Below are 16,242 nucleotides of genomic sequence, written 5' to 3'. Positions count from 1 at the left end.
AAGCATTTTATTGCGTATCAAAGTTGTCCTAAATTTTAAATACTAACTTTAATCTTTATTTAATTTTTGATTCCTTAGATATTTATATTGCAAAATTAGTTCAAATTTGTTTGATTGAACTTCCATTGAGACAAATATTTTAAGTGTGATGCGTGTGACACACAGCATGCGATGGCCTTACATAAAATTTGTTTTAGTTTTCCTTCTATTTTAGCATTTTGTTAATTTATTTTTTCGTTATTCATTTAAAATTTAGCCATTATAATTATATTTTCGTGAACTACTGATTAGGCAAAAATTGTTTACATTGTATGTAAGCCGCAACAAAAATGTTCATCTGATATTGGTTTCTACATTAGTTATGCATAATAACAAATATCGTTTTTTACAACACAGTTATGGTTTTAGTAAATTTATATACCATATATATTAACTAAATGTATATGGTTTTAGTAAATAATTAATGTATTGATTTACCCATTATTTTTAAGTAAGACCGTGGCCAAAACTATTATGAACTGTTCACTATGACTTATTTTCAATATAGTTTTTTTATTGACAATCATACCGATTTAGCCTTACATTTCTGAATTTTTTAATGAATATGATGAAAAAAACGTCTATTAGAAGGAAATAAATCGCTAAATCCTGCACGGATTTCATAGAAATAGAAAGAGAGCATGGCAAAGGATATTTTTTCAAACGAAAAGAAAATTATTAAAAAATAATTTTAAGAAATTATTAGAAAATTTTAAAAAAAGCGGTAAAAATACGGAAAAGATCTAATTTCATCACCAGCTAACACTATTATATCAGAAAAGAAGTACTTTCTAAATAATCTTTTTTGGCGTATGCCTGTTTAGGCAATGGGGGTGTGATTGTTCCTGTTTTTCAGTGGCGCCATCTATGGCCAGGAATTTGAATTCTGCCACGCCATTCACACAACCACAATCCGTTTATAGGGCAGGTCACATTCACACACAAAGGAGAAAGGACATAGAGCACACAGAAGAGAGAAAGAAACATCCATGCCTTGCCCGGGATTCGATCCCAGAACCTTTCTGATGCAAGGACAGTTCCCTGTCCCCTACACAGGCCGGTCGGCAGTACTTTCTAATATTAAATTAATATAGCCAAACCAAAAATTTTCAATGCAGGAGCAATATGTATCAATATATATCAATACAGTGTGAGGTGTGTAATAGTGTAAGAAATGTAATAATGTAAGGGAATTATTTTATTCACATTTATGCAAAAGATTTTACACAAACAACAAAGAAAGACAACAAATACTGATGGAAAATTTTGTTACAAGAAACTTTAGTTAATACGAATAAAAATAATTGATTTACATTAATTGGTTACTTAATCGAATGAAATAGGTAAAATTCAATAAATTGTTTCAATAAAACATCAAAAATCAAAGAATTTTGAATAAATGATGAAAGTCAGCTAAATACAATCATTAAATACGAAAATTCTTAGGAAAATTTATAATAAAACAAAGAAATTTATATTAAATATCGTTGTTAAATAGTAATTTGAGCGTTTTTCATCTTAAGATTGTTTACTTATCTGCCAAAATATATACTTAGCATTTGAATGATTTGAATGAATCAAAACATGTACTTAGCAACTATTAAAAAAATTTCAATAAATCCCTGAATACAAGCTTCATACATAATTTTACTCATAATCTTTATTTTATGTATAAAAAGAAACCATTATGCATTACTAATGCAAAATAAAAACTGTAAAGTCAAAAACAGCACAATATATGACTTTTGAATACACAGAATTTAAGCTAGCTTTATAATTTTTTAAGTGCTGGTTTGCATTTTTGAATATTGATCAAAATGATATGTAATAAGTAAAAAATCATTTTGAACAATTATTCAGCTCAATTAATTGCTGATTAAAGTACATATTTCTTTTCCTCCAGTTAAATAAATGAATTTCTTTTGAATAATAGTTCACACACAAATAATATTAAAAGAAAATAAATAATACGAAAAGATAAAAATATTTCTCTACGACATAATAGAGTATTGGATAATAAACTGAAATTTTAAATTGATGTTTAAATCTAAAGTACACAAAAAGTTAACACAATTGAGGAATATAGTACAACAGTGAAAGAAAAGATACACAAAATTTTGCTGAGAATCAAATGAAAGTTAAAAAGACAATACATTTGCATAGTTTATCACGCAACAAAGAAATGGTTTTACATGTGTGCCCGATTCGCTATTTTCCAATCCAACAGCTTTTAAAGATACGATGTCCCATTGGGCATGTTTTAAGTAAAGTAAAACATGATTTTGACTCTTTTTTAGTTCAGGTAACAAATTTTAAAGGAATTAAAATGTTTGCATTATAATATAGTGATTAACTACAGTCACGAGAAAAATCTCCAAATAAAAGAAGAGTTTTTAAAAGACATTGAATTGTAAATTAGTGTCCGTTTCTTCTACTAATCAAAGCAGTAGTCAAAAATCCTTTAAAACTTAAAAAAATAAGATAATATTAAAGATAATTACATTTGCCTTGTTCTAGCTCCAACCTATGCAGTTTTGTTAGTGTATGTTGTTATGAATTAAACTCACTCAAAGTACTTTCACTTGAGGATCTTTTTGCACCCGTATAAACAGAGAATTGACTTTAAAAATATTTATACTGCAGTAAGCCTATTATAGCAAAAATAAAAATGTACGAATAGTTTTCTAGACGCAGCGTGTAGCATCCCGAACAAACAGGAACTGACTCAGGACACGTTATGTTGTCTGGATTCGGGTAGTTGGGCAATCCTTGGCATAATCCTTGAACTTGCTCCCCAGCTGCACGCCTGATATATTCATTAGTTAGATTCACAGCGCCGCTGCCGCATTCCATAACTGTGTCTGACACACATTCCAAGTAACGAGATAAAGGACTGAAAAGAGAATTAAAATAAGTAAATAAAAATAGTGACACTTACAATTTAGTAAACTAATTAGGAGTAAATATTGAAGGATAGAAAATGAAAAAAAAAATGCAAATTTTTTATTTGGATTAGTTCAAGAAATAGAATTGGCATCAAATCAGAATAGACAGTAAGAGCTTGATATATTAAAAGTAATTACATCAAATTCTTAGAAATAAACTTAAATTTGTTGTCTCGAGTTTGTTTTAAATTAGCTGCGTTAGACAATAGGTCTAATTTAAAAAGAAAGCGAAATAAAAAAAGAAAAGAAAAAGTTACGGTGAAAATAACTCGAAGGATGCGAAAATGTTTGGGATTTGATACATATTTGATACTATTTAAAGTTTAGAATTCAATATTAGTTGAACTTTGAAATTTCATTAATATTACTATTTGGGCCGTTTACTGCCCACGCTGTGTCATTCCAAGAAACAAAAAATGGAAAATGTGATGAACCATGTGCAGTATTTCTTAAAATTCCTTTACTTTTATAATTTTGTTTATAAATTTTTTATCTTTTAGAAGTGTTAATCTTTGTTATTTGGGAATTTATTCAAACAATAAAAAGCTATAACTAATCTTAAACATTTCAATCACTTGTTGAGAGGGAACATGTTGGAAGCAATAAAAATATTTTTATAAAATTGTTTGTAGGGTTAGAATGTAGGGTTTGAATCGACCATCCCTCGCTGAGATTCAAATCCGGTTCACCTCATTGGGTAGTAAGCGCTCTGTCTTCTGAGCCACCACGGTTCTATCGTACTGCAGTTATACATTTTAGTGTTATTGAATAACAAAAATGGTGGAGTCTACCTTATTCCATGTAGTGTAACAGGAACATTAGTGTAGTGAAATGCTATATCCAAGACTTATGTTGAATGTAGTTTCCCTACACTACTTTGGAGTAAACTGTTTGCAACTATTTTTGGTATTGAAAAACTCTGAATTTTTCTTAAATAAATAAATCGTCATGGTAAATAGGGAGAGCACTGGTCATAGAATTGAATGCTTACCCCAAATTTACAGAATATTAAGAGTAATTCATCAAATAAAAATCAGCATTAGATTACTAATTTTAAGCACTGAAGAACTTAGTTATAAGGTCTTATTAATTTGCGATGAGTCTTACCAGCAAGTTGATATTTGCTTTTCAGTCAAGCTTTTTCTTGGTTCCTCAAAAACTTCAAGAACAGGTAAATTAGCAACGTGTGATTCTCGACCACAACACTTCATTCCCTCCTGATACTTTAGAACACATTCAGATTCTTCAAGTAAAGCTGATTAGAAAGAGTAAGAAATTAATTAATAAATGTGAATGAAATTCAATGAATTATAAAAATTACCATTAAAATTTAAAAAAAAATATTTTAAATTTCTTTATTAAAGTAGCGCACGAAGGAGACAGGCAAAAGTAATTTATTCACGATGTCAAATGATTTTTTTTAACAACACAAAAACAGTCATTTTCATGTCCCCAGTATATTTTATGTTTGTTTTACAGCTTACGAAGAAAAAAAATTCAGGGAAAGTGTCCTTCAGAATGCAAGCTAACAAAAGAATAAAAATAAAATTATCAATTTTTATTTTTTATTTATTTTAAGTAATTAAAATATACCAATATGTCATTCCCTCACTTGTCCCCACTGCTGATTTAAAAAAAGAAAAAAATTGTTTCTGAAATAAAAAATTTTTTTTTACAAATTCGTGTTTTTTATTTCAGAATACTGAAATATAGAATTCAGGAAATCAATTTAAAATTTAATTTCTGATAAAAATATTAGCACAGCACTATTTTAAACTTTGTCCCCAGTGTTTCGCGTCATTCCCTCACAACAATGTTCACCTGCAATCTTCTTAGAATAAAAATATTTTAAACTTCAGAAGTTAACAACTGGCATCATACAACAAAATTGCAGTATGTTTCCATCTTCAACTTAAAGAAGCTTTGCTGTGGAATAAATTTGAATGAATCAAACCAGGTAAAATTATTTACATTTGTCATTCCCTCCTGTCATTTTTTAGAGTAAAATAAAATACAACTTCATCGAGAAAGTGGATAATTATATGTTGCTTTCTTGTATGAATATAATTGTATGTGATTGACTTCAGAAATTAATTAGGCCTAGCTGTTATTTTTAAATTTTATTGAATTCGTCATTCCCTCACTAGTGTATAAAGTGAGGGAATGACGCTGAAGTGAGGGAATGATTCAAGATGAGTATATTATCAAATTTATTTTTTGTTCAATCGTGCCAGCCAATTTTATTTCCAAAACCTGTAAAAACTATTAAATATATAAGACTAAATTATAATAAATATTAGATATACTTAGTATGTTATCATTTTCAAACTTTAGGTAGATGTAACTTAGATAAAAAACATGTATTAAAATAAAATATCATTCCCTCACTATTAGTGTCATTCCCTCACTTTTTAAATAGTGAAAATAATTAATTTACTTATCAATTAATTTGAAAAATAAATTAAAAAATTAATAAATTAATTTATTAAATTAATTAATTTATTTATTAAATTAATTAATTAATTATTATAAATTAATTAATTATAAATTAATTACTTAAAAAATTAATTAATTTAAATATTAAGTATAATTTATAGGATATATACTTTCTTTATAATGCCATTACATATTTCTATTAATATAAAAAGTTTCAGAGCTTTTTATTCACTTTACTTTTTTGGGATTTTATGAACTGAAAAATGACAGATTTCGTGAGAATGACCCATATATATATATATATATATATATATATATATATATATATATATATATATATATATATATATATATATTTATAATAACAGGGCTACATGCCTGTTATCATTGTTGTATTCAGCTTTAATAATGCAGTCAAAAGCCATGATACGTTATAAAAAAGTTTATTTAAAGTGGTGGTTATAACAGTTCACATCCCCTCTCCACAAAGGAGGGGGTGTATACAAATCTCCGGATGGTTCCGGCAAATGTTTATTGGAACACGTTATTCAGCAAGAGACATGCGAAAACCATCGGTCCCGCATTAAATACTACAGAGAATGATGTAATTAGGTTCCTGTCGTACATACCTTTGTAACTCTTCGCATTATGGAAAATCATTTAATGCTTCCTAATATGGAAGTGAAAGAGGGACAAGATTCTAAAGATAACTCCTCCTTTGAAATATATATCTAATTATAATTCAATGGTATGTTTTCAGCCTTGAATTCCCAAAATAGAATATCTCTACTATTACTCTTTAACAAAGACATTTTATGAAATCGAAAGAGTTTTAATTCTTTTATTAATACAAAAGTATTTATAATTTTTGTATTACATATATATATATTCCAAGAAATACTTTACTTGGAGGAATAGGTTGGGCGATTTCTCAATACACCCTATTTCAGAAAATATAGCAATTGGCTTATAATTTGTATCGATTCCTTTGATTGTAATTTGCTATAAATCTATGAAATTTCGTAACATTAACTTAAATATTTAAGGAGATATTTTAATTTAAAAAAACTTACAAACTTACTTTGCGTGTTTTTATTATAACCGTAAAAGTATTTGTTAAAAGGAAACAAAATTAATCGATTAATTTTTTAATTAATAACAAAATTATCATTTTTAATTTAAAGAAAGTTGGCAATATGTGAGTATTTAAAATAGTTCTTTTGTACCTTCGCAAGTGCGAAAAATAAATCAAAACATATCACAATTTTGTAGTGAATCGCATTTAATAACTTATGAAAAAAGTCCGATTAGAATATCTCGAAAATTAAAATGAAGTTTGTAGGAATTTCCTAAGTAGTTTTTGTACTTATTAAAAGAAGACTTTAATAAAGGTTTTTCGATAAATTTCAAGATTTAATAACAAATGCTTATGCTATGCAAAAAGTTCCCACCGTTCTTCACATGATGGCACTACTAAAAGGTTATGTAGAAATGGACTGGAGTTTAACGTCTAATTTTAAATTTATTGTTCATTTGGTAGCAACATAACCTTAAAGTATTAGTGATTCCGTATTAGCATTATGTAATTGTTTCCGTATAAAAATGTCAAGTTTTGTGCCAAATAAGCCTCATTTGTTGGAACTTTTGTTTACTTCTTTAATTTGAAGAAATCTGCATCTGAGGCGCATCGATTGCTTGGAGAAGCATATGGTGAGGCTGCTTTAAATTGTAAGAAGTTATCATAAGTGGTTTCAGAAGTTTAAAAACTGTGAGTTTGTCATGAAAGACAAAACACGCATTGAAAGACTGAAACTGTACGAAGACAAGGAATTGTAAGAACTATTGGAAAAAAATCATCTCAAATGCAAGAAGAACTTGCTCTTAAGGTTATTGTGGATTTTCAATGAATGTTTCTTTTTAAACCAAATTTATGTGCTGAAAAAAGTAGTTAGGTACAAAACGAAGAAATCAACATGTGTTTTTCAGTTGTGACAATCAATTTTATATTTTTTATGAAACTTTTTACATTAACTATGTAGAAAAACCTAAAATTTTATATTATAAATAAGACGTTATGAGTACAAAGCTTACCAGTTCTCATGAAGCCTTTATCGGCGCTTTGACCATCGCCACAGAACATGAAGTGCGTATATTGGGCCATTGAAATAAAAACTGGTAAAACCTCTTTATTTTGCGCCGATAAACAATCACGATTTTCAAATAACACTTGAGAACAGTTATACCCTGCAACGGATTGTCTGAAACACAAAATTCCATTAGTCTAAGCAGAATAAACACATAATTTATTCAATTTCAAATTGGTAAAAGTTGTAAAATTACTGGGTGCTGCATTTTTGCAGTTCTTGAATGAAAGGCATTAAAATGATATAAAATTCATTCGATAAAGAAGAAGTTTTTTTATTGTTCTAAAACTTCTGATCGGCTTACTTTGCCGATAAGAATTAGCAAATCCTGAAATTAAAAAGCTGGTAAGAGGCTAAGATCTCTTCATTTTACAGTTGAATCATAACATCGGTGAATGGAATTATGTTACCATGCACATTTATTTCAACAATTCATGCATATTATTTCCATCTCTTGCCATTTATAAAAAGTATTTTAGAAGTTTGTAGCCAATCCAAAGAAAGACAAAAGTACTTCCAAACAAATATTCGAAAGTTAGGACGCAGAAGTTAAGAAGTTGCTTGCAGCACGTGAGATAATTGCATCTCGAAAAATAATTCCTGTTGTATCCTACGTAAACAAGCAGATTATAATCGCTCTGCCATGCAAAGCCGTTTCACACCACAGCATATTGCTGGTTCAAAACTAAAACGACACATCTGCAAACGTATTATGCCTGCAGATGTGTCGTTTTTGTTTTGAACCAGCGATATGTGTGAACGATAGACAGTGGTTTGAAACGAAGTTTATGCTTAAAAATGACTAACAAACAGCTGTATGAATGGGGAATACGTATCTCACTTCACCAAAGCTCTTCTCCCTCCCTTTTGATGCAGGTCATCACCACATAATGTAACCACATACTTGCTGTTCAAAGGCAGAGGAACTACGCCATAAATCCAATATGCCTATTCATTTTACTTGAAAAATGAAATTTTTAGCAAAATTTTGAAAACAAATAACGCGTTTTCCCCACTCCTACCTCCTTATTACAAACTGTCTCAATTTCATGTGGGACCTCTTCGAAGCGTGACATCATTTGTGGTCAACCCCTTAGTTCCCTGCTTAAGTTCTCCGGTGTGATTTCTGTTTTTATCAGAGAGCTTCACAAGCACATCAAGGCTTTGGAGGATATATTTGAAATCAATTATCTGCAGAAATTCAAAGAATTGTATTTAGTATTAAGAACTACCATGCTCATAAGAAATAGTATGATCGAATCTACCAGAATATGAAAGAGTATAATTTACCATGTTTCTGGCTCTATGGGAACAGCAAAACGCTATGTAATTTTTACCGAAGCGCTTTTGTAATAACTTTTGGTAAAATAAACAATGAAATATGTTGTTATTACCGCGCTCCTCTGTAGTGCATGTGGTAATTTTATCATATCTTAGTGGGATAAAAACTATTTATTCGGTTAAATTTTATTTTCAGTTTTTTTTATTAAATGTGTGGTAATAAGAAGTATAATTTTAAAAGCCAGAACTTTCGGTGACCATTACTATATGAATGGAAAAATTAGCAAACGAATGGTACCCTTGCACTTTGATTTCATTAAATGAATTATATATTGTTTAACCAGGAAAGTCATTATCATGCAATTACGGTTGTTTTATCGGAATGTTTTTCTCCCTCGAGTTGTTTCAATTTATATAGAACTTTCAGCCTTTACTTTGCATAATGTATACTATGTAAAGCTGGTATCACAAAATCCTCACACCGGTACAATATACATTGTCCATTGTATACATTGTGCAATGTATACAATGAACAATGTATAAAATAAAACCTCTAACCGGGACAAAAAACTAACGTCTCAAAGTTCAATGAGTGTAGTGGCTTGGAAAACCACACTTATCAGGAGATATTTGACTTGATGTGACACAAAAATGACGAAATGGCGCTATTTCTGGGAATTCGCTTGGTCGTATGAAATTATTTAGAAAATTCTTCTTATGGTTAATTCTTTCGCAATTTCTTATAAATAATTAATACTCAATCTCTGTAATTTTACTTTATGCATTTTTTCGTAAAGGAAGTAGTGCACAAAAAATTTCAGATATTAATATATTTTAAGTTTAAAAGATCAACGAGATTGTATATTAAGGAATTTTGTTATCTCTCTGTAATTTTAAGAGCAAAATTACTAGAGACAAAACGGAAATGTGCTCGTTTAGTCTTTATGTATTTACGCAATATTTAGCGTTCATTATTTTTCTACTCATTATTCTCTAATATGAAATATATTTATTTAAATGAAAGTTTTTTTGAGATCTTTGCTGCAAATATATCATAATTAAGAAGAGTAGGGAAATGTTTCCAAGAACTAATTAAATAATTGTTTCGTGCAAAAATAATTAAAAAAACAATTGTGTGTTTTTGAGAAAAACTATTTACTGTTCATTACACTTCAATTGCTTAAAAATTAATTTGGAGCTTTAAATTAAAAGTACTTAATAGGGAAAAAACAGAAAAGAAAACGGTTTCATGATATTGAATAATATACAACAATAAAACGAAGCACTTTAATTGCTTAAATAGATATTACCAAATATTCAACTCATCTTACGAAAAAAGCATAAACTAATAAAAGTGACTTGAAACTATGCAAAAACAAATTAAAGAGCAAAAACAAAGAATTTTTCTCCGAGTGAATTACGACCGAATTAACAGTTAGCTAATGAAGTGTACAGTTATTTTTATTACTTTATTATTTTAAATAAATTTCAAGATGCTCCAATCTATTCAGATGATAAACTGAAACTTAAAAACCCCTGTGGCATTAAGGAATTTTTAACTATTGTCATTCTTAAAAGAAATTAATTAAATTTAAGAATGTATATTTCGTATCTTAAAAATATTTCACTAAATGATTTATCTCAAATTTTAAGAAGTTTGTCATTTCATAATAATAATGTATTTTTTTAATTGCCCGATTTTAAAACCACTTGCAAAAGATTTTTTAACAATAATTTGCATAGACACATCAAGTTACATTCTATGATAAAATTTAATTTTAATAACATTCAGTTTTAAATTCAAAATAAGTTTTTTCTTAAGTTATTAAAATGAATTATTTATTGTTATTATGTTGTTAAAAAGATTAACAACATAAATTTAATAAAATTTAACAAATATGTTAATTTTAATGATGTGTAAAAATAGTTAAAACATGCCAAGTTTATTTATAAGATTAAGTTTTCCTAATAAATTTCAACACATTTTTTTTACTTAAAAATAAAATATGAAGCAGTAATTTCTTAAAATTACTTATCCTAACATATCGTCTATTTTACCACTTCTTGTCGAAGGTATTCTCCTTGCGTTCCACAAAGTGATTCCTCAAATTCGATTTTAAACTATTTTAATCACCACTTTTAGAACAATTATTACGTAAAATCAAATAATATCTCTAATTAAATAAATATTACTGGAAAACTTAAGGTATTATATTTTATGGTAAACATAGATTTTACGGATGATGTACCTAAAGTGGCGGTATTTTATGCCATAATTTGATCCGGTATTTTAGATAGAGTAGATTCAAAAATATTTAAAAAAACATTTTTTTTTTAATTATTTTTTTCTGAAAGGGAAAAAATCGGAAATTTGCACTATTGTGAAGTTGTTCCTAAACAAGGAAAAAAATCGGAAATGACATTTCATTTAACGAAAAATATAATCCTGGTTAATAAAACTAAAATATACGGTATTTATGCCATTCATTTGATTGTTCTTATGCTCGTATGTTAACGGTAATTCGTAGCAAAAACTTATGGAAAACTTTTCATAACTGTAACTTTCGAAAAATTAGAAATTTCGAAAAACAGTACTCATGTTACACTTTTATGTTCAATTAATTCCGTCAATAAGTCAAATTTAACTCGGTAGTTGCCTTTTAGCGGCTTGCAACAGGTCACAAGTTTAACATTTAATTGTTCTCTAGCTACCAAATCTTAATTTTTTTTTAAATCCTCCACATCCACTCGTAATTTCAAGTTTCTAAGTCTGATAATCATTGCGCAGCACAACAAATTACTACGTAAACTAAAGCAGTACTGACGTTTTTTTTTTTATATAGAGTAAAAAAATTCAGTAAGAATTGCTCTGAGCGCAATGAAGCGATAACCAGTAACAAAGATTGATTACTCGTAAAAGGTAGTAAAATCAAATTGACCTTTTAAAATCATCTCCAACATGATTCATTATTGTCATATTTTTTTTCAGGGCAACGATCTGTTTATCCTTTTCCTATCAAATTTTATGTGGTTCAGTATCTGAATTACTAGAAATAAGGTTTGATTTATTGTAAGATTCTCGCAACTATAAAATTTATAGCTGCAGCAGAAGTCAATGTGATTTTAAAACTTTAAGATGTATCTAATTTTAAAAAAAACTATTCTGATAAAAACGATTTTCATGTTTCAGAATATAAAATTAAGAGAAGATATTTTATTATAGTTAAGTAGCCTATACACAAAACTTTATTAACTATTCGGTTAAAGTATCGTTATAGTTTATTATGTTACTCTATTGCAAAAAAAAATCATTTGATGCCCCTTTTTTTTCTTGCAGAAAAAAACGTAATTATTTAAATGAAAAAAATACCTAATGATTTAATTTATATATTTTTATCTATCTATTATATATAATTCTCTTACGTGGCTCCCAAATTTTGGCTGTATTTCTTTTCCGCCGGTGGCAACGTTTGCTTTGTTTTGAAAACACCAAAGCATTCTGCCTTTTAATGATGTGTTTCTGATCTAATATATATAATTCTCTTACGTGGCTCCCAAATTTTGACTGAAGTACTTTGTGCAACTAAATAAGATTCTTTTCACAACAGTTAAATATTTACTTTATTTTCTTCATTCACAGAGAAAACAGTCGGCAAAGAATTCTGTTAGGCTAAAAAACATTTCGCTAAAAAATAGCGAATTCTAAAAGAAATAAAAATAAACAACTTAAAAAATAAAAATGCTGTTGCCAGCCATAGAATTTTTTGAAAGTTAACTTAGCAACATAAATCAAAATGACATAGAAGCGCAACTAGATCAAAATTATGATACCTGAGCTCTTGGCATAACAAATCCTTCAATTCTAAAAGTGTTGTATCGCCAAATGCCCAAGTTAACAATTGTGTTCTTAAAGAAATTCTATAAAAAGTTTTAAATAAACAACCTACTTCTACAACTGCTTCTTGAAGAACTTGGCTCATTGATTAAAAATATTGTTTTAATTTTACAGTACTAACTTTACTTCTACTTTCATTATTGCTATTACCCTCTTTTATTACATTTTGCAACTTCATGCTAAATTTGAGGACTTTAAGTTGTTTTGTGGTTGAATACTGGCATTTAGAAATGTGTACATAAAAAAAATAATATTTAGAGGTTAAGAGTTGCCTCAGAAAAATTTGAATTGTTGACATTGAACTTAACAATGGAAACAATCGTTTTTGTGAAAAATTGAATTGTATTGTTGACATCAAAACTAAAAATATTGTGTTTCAACTTAACAATACTACCTTAAACTTATACTTTAGAATTGCCTCGGAGAAATTTGAATTGTAAGCGCAATGACTTAAACAGAAAGTTTTATTTTAACTGACAAATACTACATTATAATTTTAACTTTTTCTATGCCTATACTCATTTTCTTACTCTTTTCTTTGTTTTTTATACATTTTATTTTTTGTGATAAAATAAAAAACTTATAGTTGTTCTGCTTCTGAACACTGATGAAAACACAAAATGATGGGCTTCATCAACAATCAAAAATATATACATTTATTTTACAAATTCCATATTATTAAGGTGGCTCCCTTCAGAGAATTAAAAATACAAAATTATCTTCATCAAAGCCGATGCTTTACATCCGGCGTTCAGTGGTAGACTACTATTTCATATTGTTTTACAACACATGGCTTTAGCCCTCTGGTGGGAAAGACTTTAAAACAAAACTTACAACAGTTACTTTTCTCAACAACTGAAATTTAGAATAGTGTGATTAAGAAAAATATGTGGACTGTTTGCAATTTCAAATTAATATTGAAATGTACAGGTTTAGAATTTTCTACAGTGAAAAGCTTTCGGAACTTCAGTATTCAAAAAAGTATACAAAAACTAGACGTTAAGAACGTATCCAATGAGCGAGCAAAGCGAGCATTGGATTGCGAAGCAATCCGAAATGAACTGTGAAAGCAGTTCCGCGGGTTGGTGAGCGCCAGCGAGCAGGGGGCGAAGCCTCCTAGTTATTACATAATTTTACAATTAAATGTACAAACACTTGACTTGACTATTAAATTCAGAGTCAGCAACGCGAATACTATGAATGATCCAAACACGTAAATTCACCCTTTATTTCTGCATATTAATTGTTCCGCCGATTTTTATTGAAACCTCGAGCAAATTAACAATATATCAAAACTCTTACAAGATTAAAAACTATTCGATAATCAAAAAATTAATTAAAATTCCTATTTTTATAAATTTGAGTAATTTCTTGACGATTATATTATAGTTATTATACTCAGTTGTAAGTTAAGAAAGAACCATTATCCCTAATGGAGAGAGCCTGTTTACATCGAAGTGCATTCCAAATGGATGTCAAACTACCAGCGCGAACGTATATCAATATCTGCAATCCGTGAAATGACATTGCACATCTTCCTTTTTGCTTGTTTTCTTATTAATAATAATAGCAAGGATCAATTAACAAGGAATAAAAAATATCTAAAATCGTAACAAATTACTAAAATTTGTCACGTTTCTTTGTCCGTTACGAGTGTTTCTGAAAGGAAAATTTGCAAATGAATATTTTCAATACCGTATACTTAAATTTTATGAACTTTAGTTGTAATTTTTTTTTAAACCAAAATGCTATTATGCAGTATGGCACATTTACTAGAGTATTTTTCTCTATGTAGGAATATTGAATTGGGAAGGTTATAAGGATTAGATTGGTAGGAAGGTCTGGTATAATGCGGTTTTGCGTCAATGTTTACTTCTATGTCCTATCAATATGAACTAAATTCATCACTTAACAAATTCAATGCTCACTTTTTTTTTAATTCAGACACACAGACAATAAATTCTTCAGCAACAAAATTGCATTGTACTTACTCGCAGAGCTTATCTAATTCTGCAACGTCAGAGGTAAAAGGCAAAGATAGAAGTCTAAGGAAAACTTGAAGATCTCTAAAACAATCATCAAGCTTCAGTGCATCACATCTTTGAGCATTAAATCTGGGCAATGGAGCTCCCATGTAAACAAGACCTTTAAAAAATTACAATCTTTTAATTTCACTTTTTCAAAGTCTATACTGTATGTCTTTCTGAAATAAAATTTAGATCATTAAACGAACATTTATAGCGATAATATTAGTATTGTTTAAACATAGTAAGCGTAACACGCTATCGTTTTTCTCAAACAAATAACCATTCAAATCCTTCTCAAAATATTAGGAATTATTGCACTGTCTGCAAATTCTATGGTTTCTGAAATTTTATTATTTTTCACATCATAAAATCAGAATGTATTGCGGATAGTTCAATTTAAAACTTTTATGAAGTGAAGATCTTGTAACAGAACATTAGTTAAAATGTTTTTTTCAAAATTATTTCAATTGAAGATTTGGTAGTTTATCCAAAAGAGACTTTATAACATCAACAAATTTTCGTATTTTTTCGAAAACGTAGATCTTTTGAACGACCCCCTAAAAAAACATTTTACTGTGAATATTGGCTTGGATGTGGGGTCCCTTGACTGCTCAAGACCATGATATCTTCCCTATAAATTTAATTTAAATATATATTTAAAAAAAAATAATATATTTTTAAAAAAAATTTCTTCACAAAATTGTGATTATTTACTTATAACGGGTCTACTAAAAATATTCTGGTTGCTCATGCAACCAACTTAACACGTTCTTATTTTTTTTTTATGATTCTTTAACGATCAATTTGTAGATCATTTTTCATATTAATCATTCTATGAAAATATCATTTAAAATTAAAGCTTTTTTGATAGGACAAATTAGCTCGGTTTGCAACTTGATTTACAATTTTGCTTTTTTTTATAATTTCTTTTCAATTTTTAGCTGCTAAAAAAGCTCGTTAAATATTTTTACCTAAAAATATAAAAAATAATCTGAAATGTTATTTTATTCTAATGTTTTGCAATCATTATTTCAATTGCATAGTTGACCGGACACAGTTTTATACAAAGCTTAATTTAAAAGAAAATCTTGCTTATTAATCACTTACTATATGCTTACTGCTTAGTAATTGTAAAACAGTTAATAAGCTTAGCCTTAAGTTTTAAGACTTAAATTATAGTTAAGAAGCTTGGAATAATAATTACGGAGCCTTAGAATAACAGTTAAAGTCAAAAGTAAACACCTTTAGAGAAAAACAAATATATTATTTGGATACTAAACTTTTATAATTCTTATTCTGAGCGCTACTAAAGAAAGTGTTCCTTCTAACAGAAAAATCTAATCAATTTTTCTGCAACATTTACACTGATAGTTAATCCCATGTCTTATCACTGACTGCGTGTGATGATAGCATTACATTTCTTAAAATATTATAAAGTATGCTTTTATGTATAGTTGCTTTGCGATAAACAATTT

At 28.3% G+C, this 16,242-nt stretch overlaps 1 protein-coding gene across 1 annotated transcript in view; it reads right to left on the bottom strand.

The window, feature by feature from the left end:
- Nucleotides 1-1,222: 1,222 nt before the first annotated feature.
- LOC122270442 (uncharacterized) overlaps nt 1,223-16,242 on the bottom strand; it is a 25,848-nt gene continuing 10,828 nt past the window's right edge. The window contains exons 2-5 of the mRNA XM_087167467.1: nt 14,732-14,885; nt 7,512-7,678; nt 4,092-4,239; nt 1,223-2,932 (exon numbers count right to left, since the gene is read on the bottom strand). Of these exons, the coding sequence (XP_087023593.1) occupies nt 2,662-2,932; nt 4,092-4,239; nt 7,512-7,678; nt 14,732-14,885 (740 nt within the window). The 3' untranslated portion in view covers nt 1,223-2,661. The remainder of the gene's footprint in view (nt 2,933-4,091; nt 4,240-7,511; nt 7,679-14,731; nt 14,886-16,242) is intronic.

Source organism: Parasteatoda tepidariorum, chromosome 7 (assembly GCF_982258835.1).
Source record: "Parasteatoda tepidariorum strain Cologne lab strain chromosome 7, Ptep-v5.0, whole genome shotgun sequence".
Taxonomy (NCBI): domain Eukaryota; kingdom Metazoa; phylum Arthropoda; class Arachnida; order Araneae; family Theridiidae; genus Parasteatoda; species Parasteatoda tepidariorum.
The sequence above is the reverse complement of the archived record's forward strand: the minus strand, read 5'-3'. Positions and strand labels throughout refer to the sequence as shown.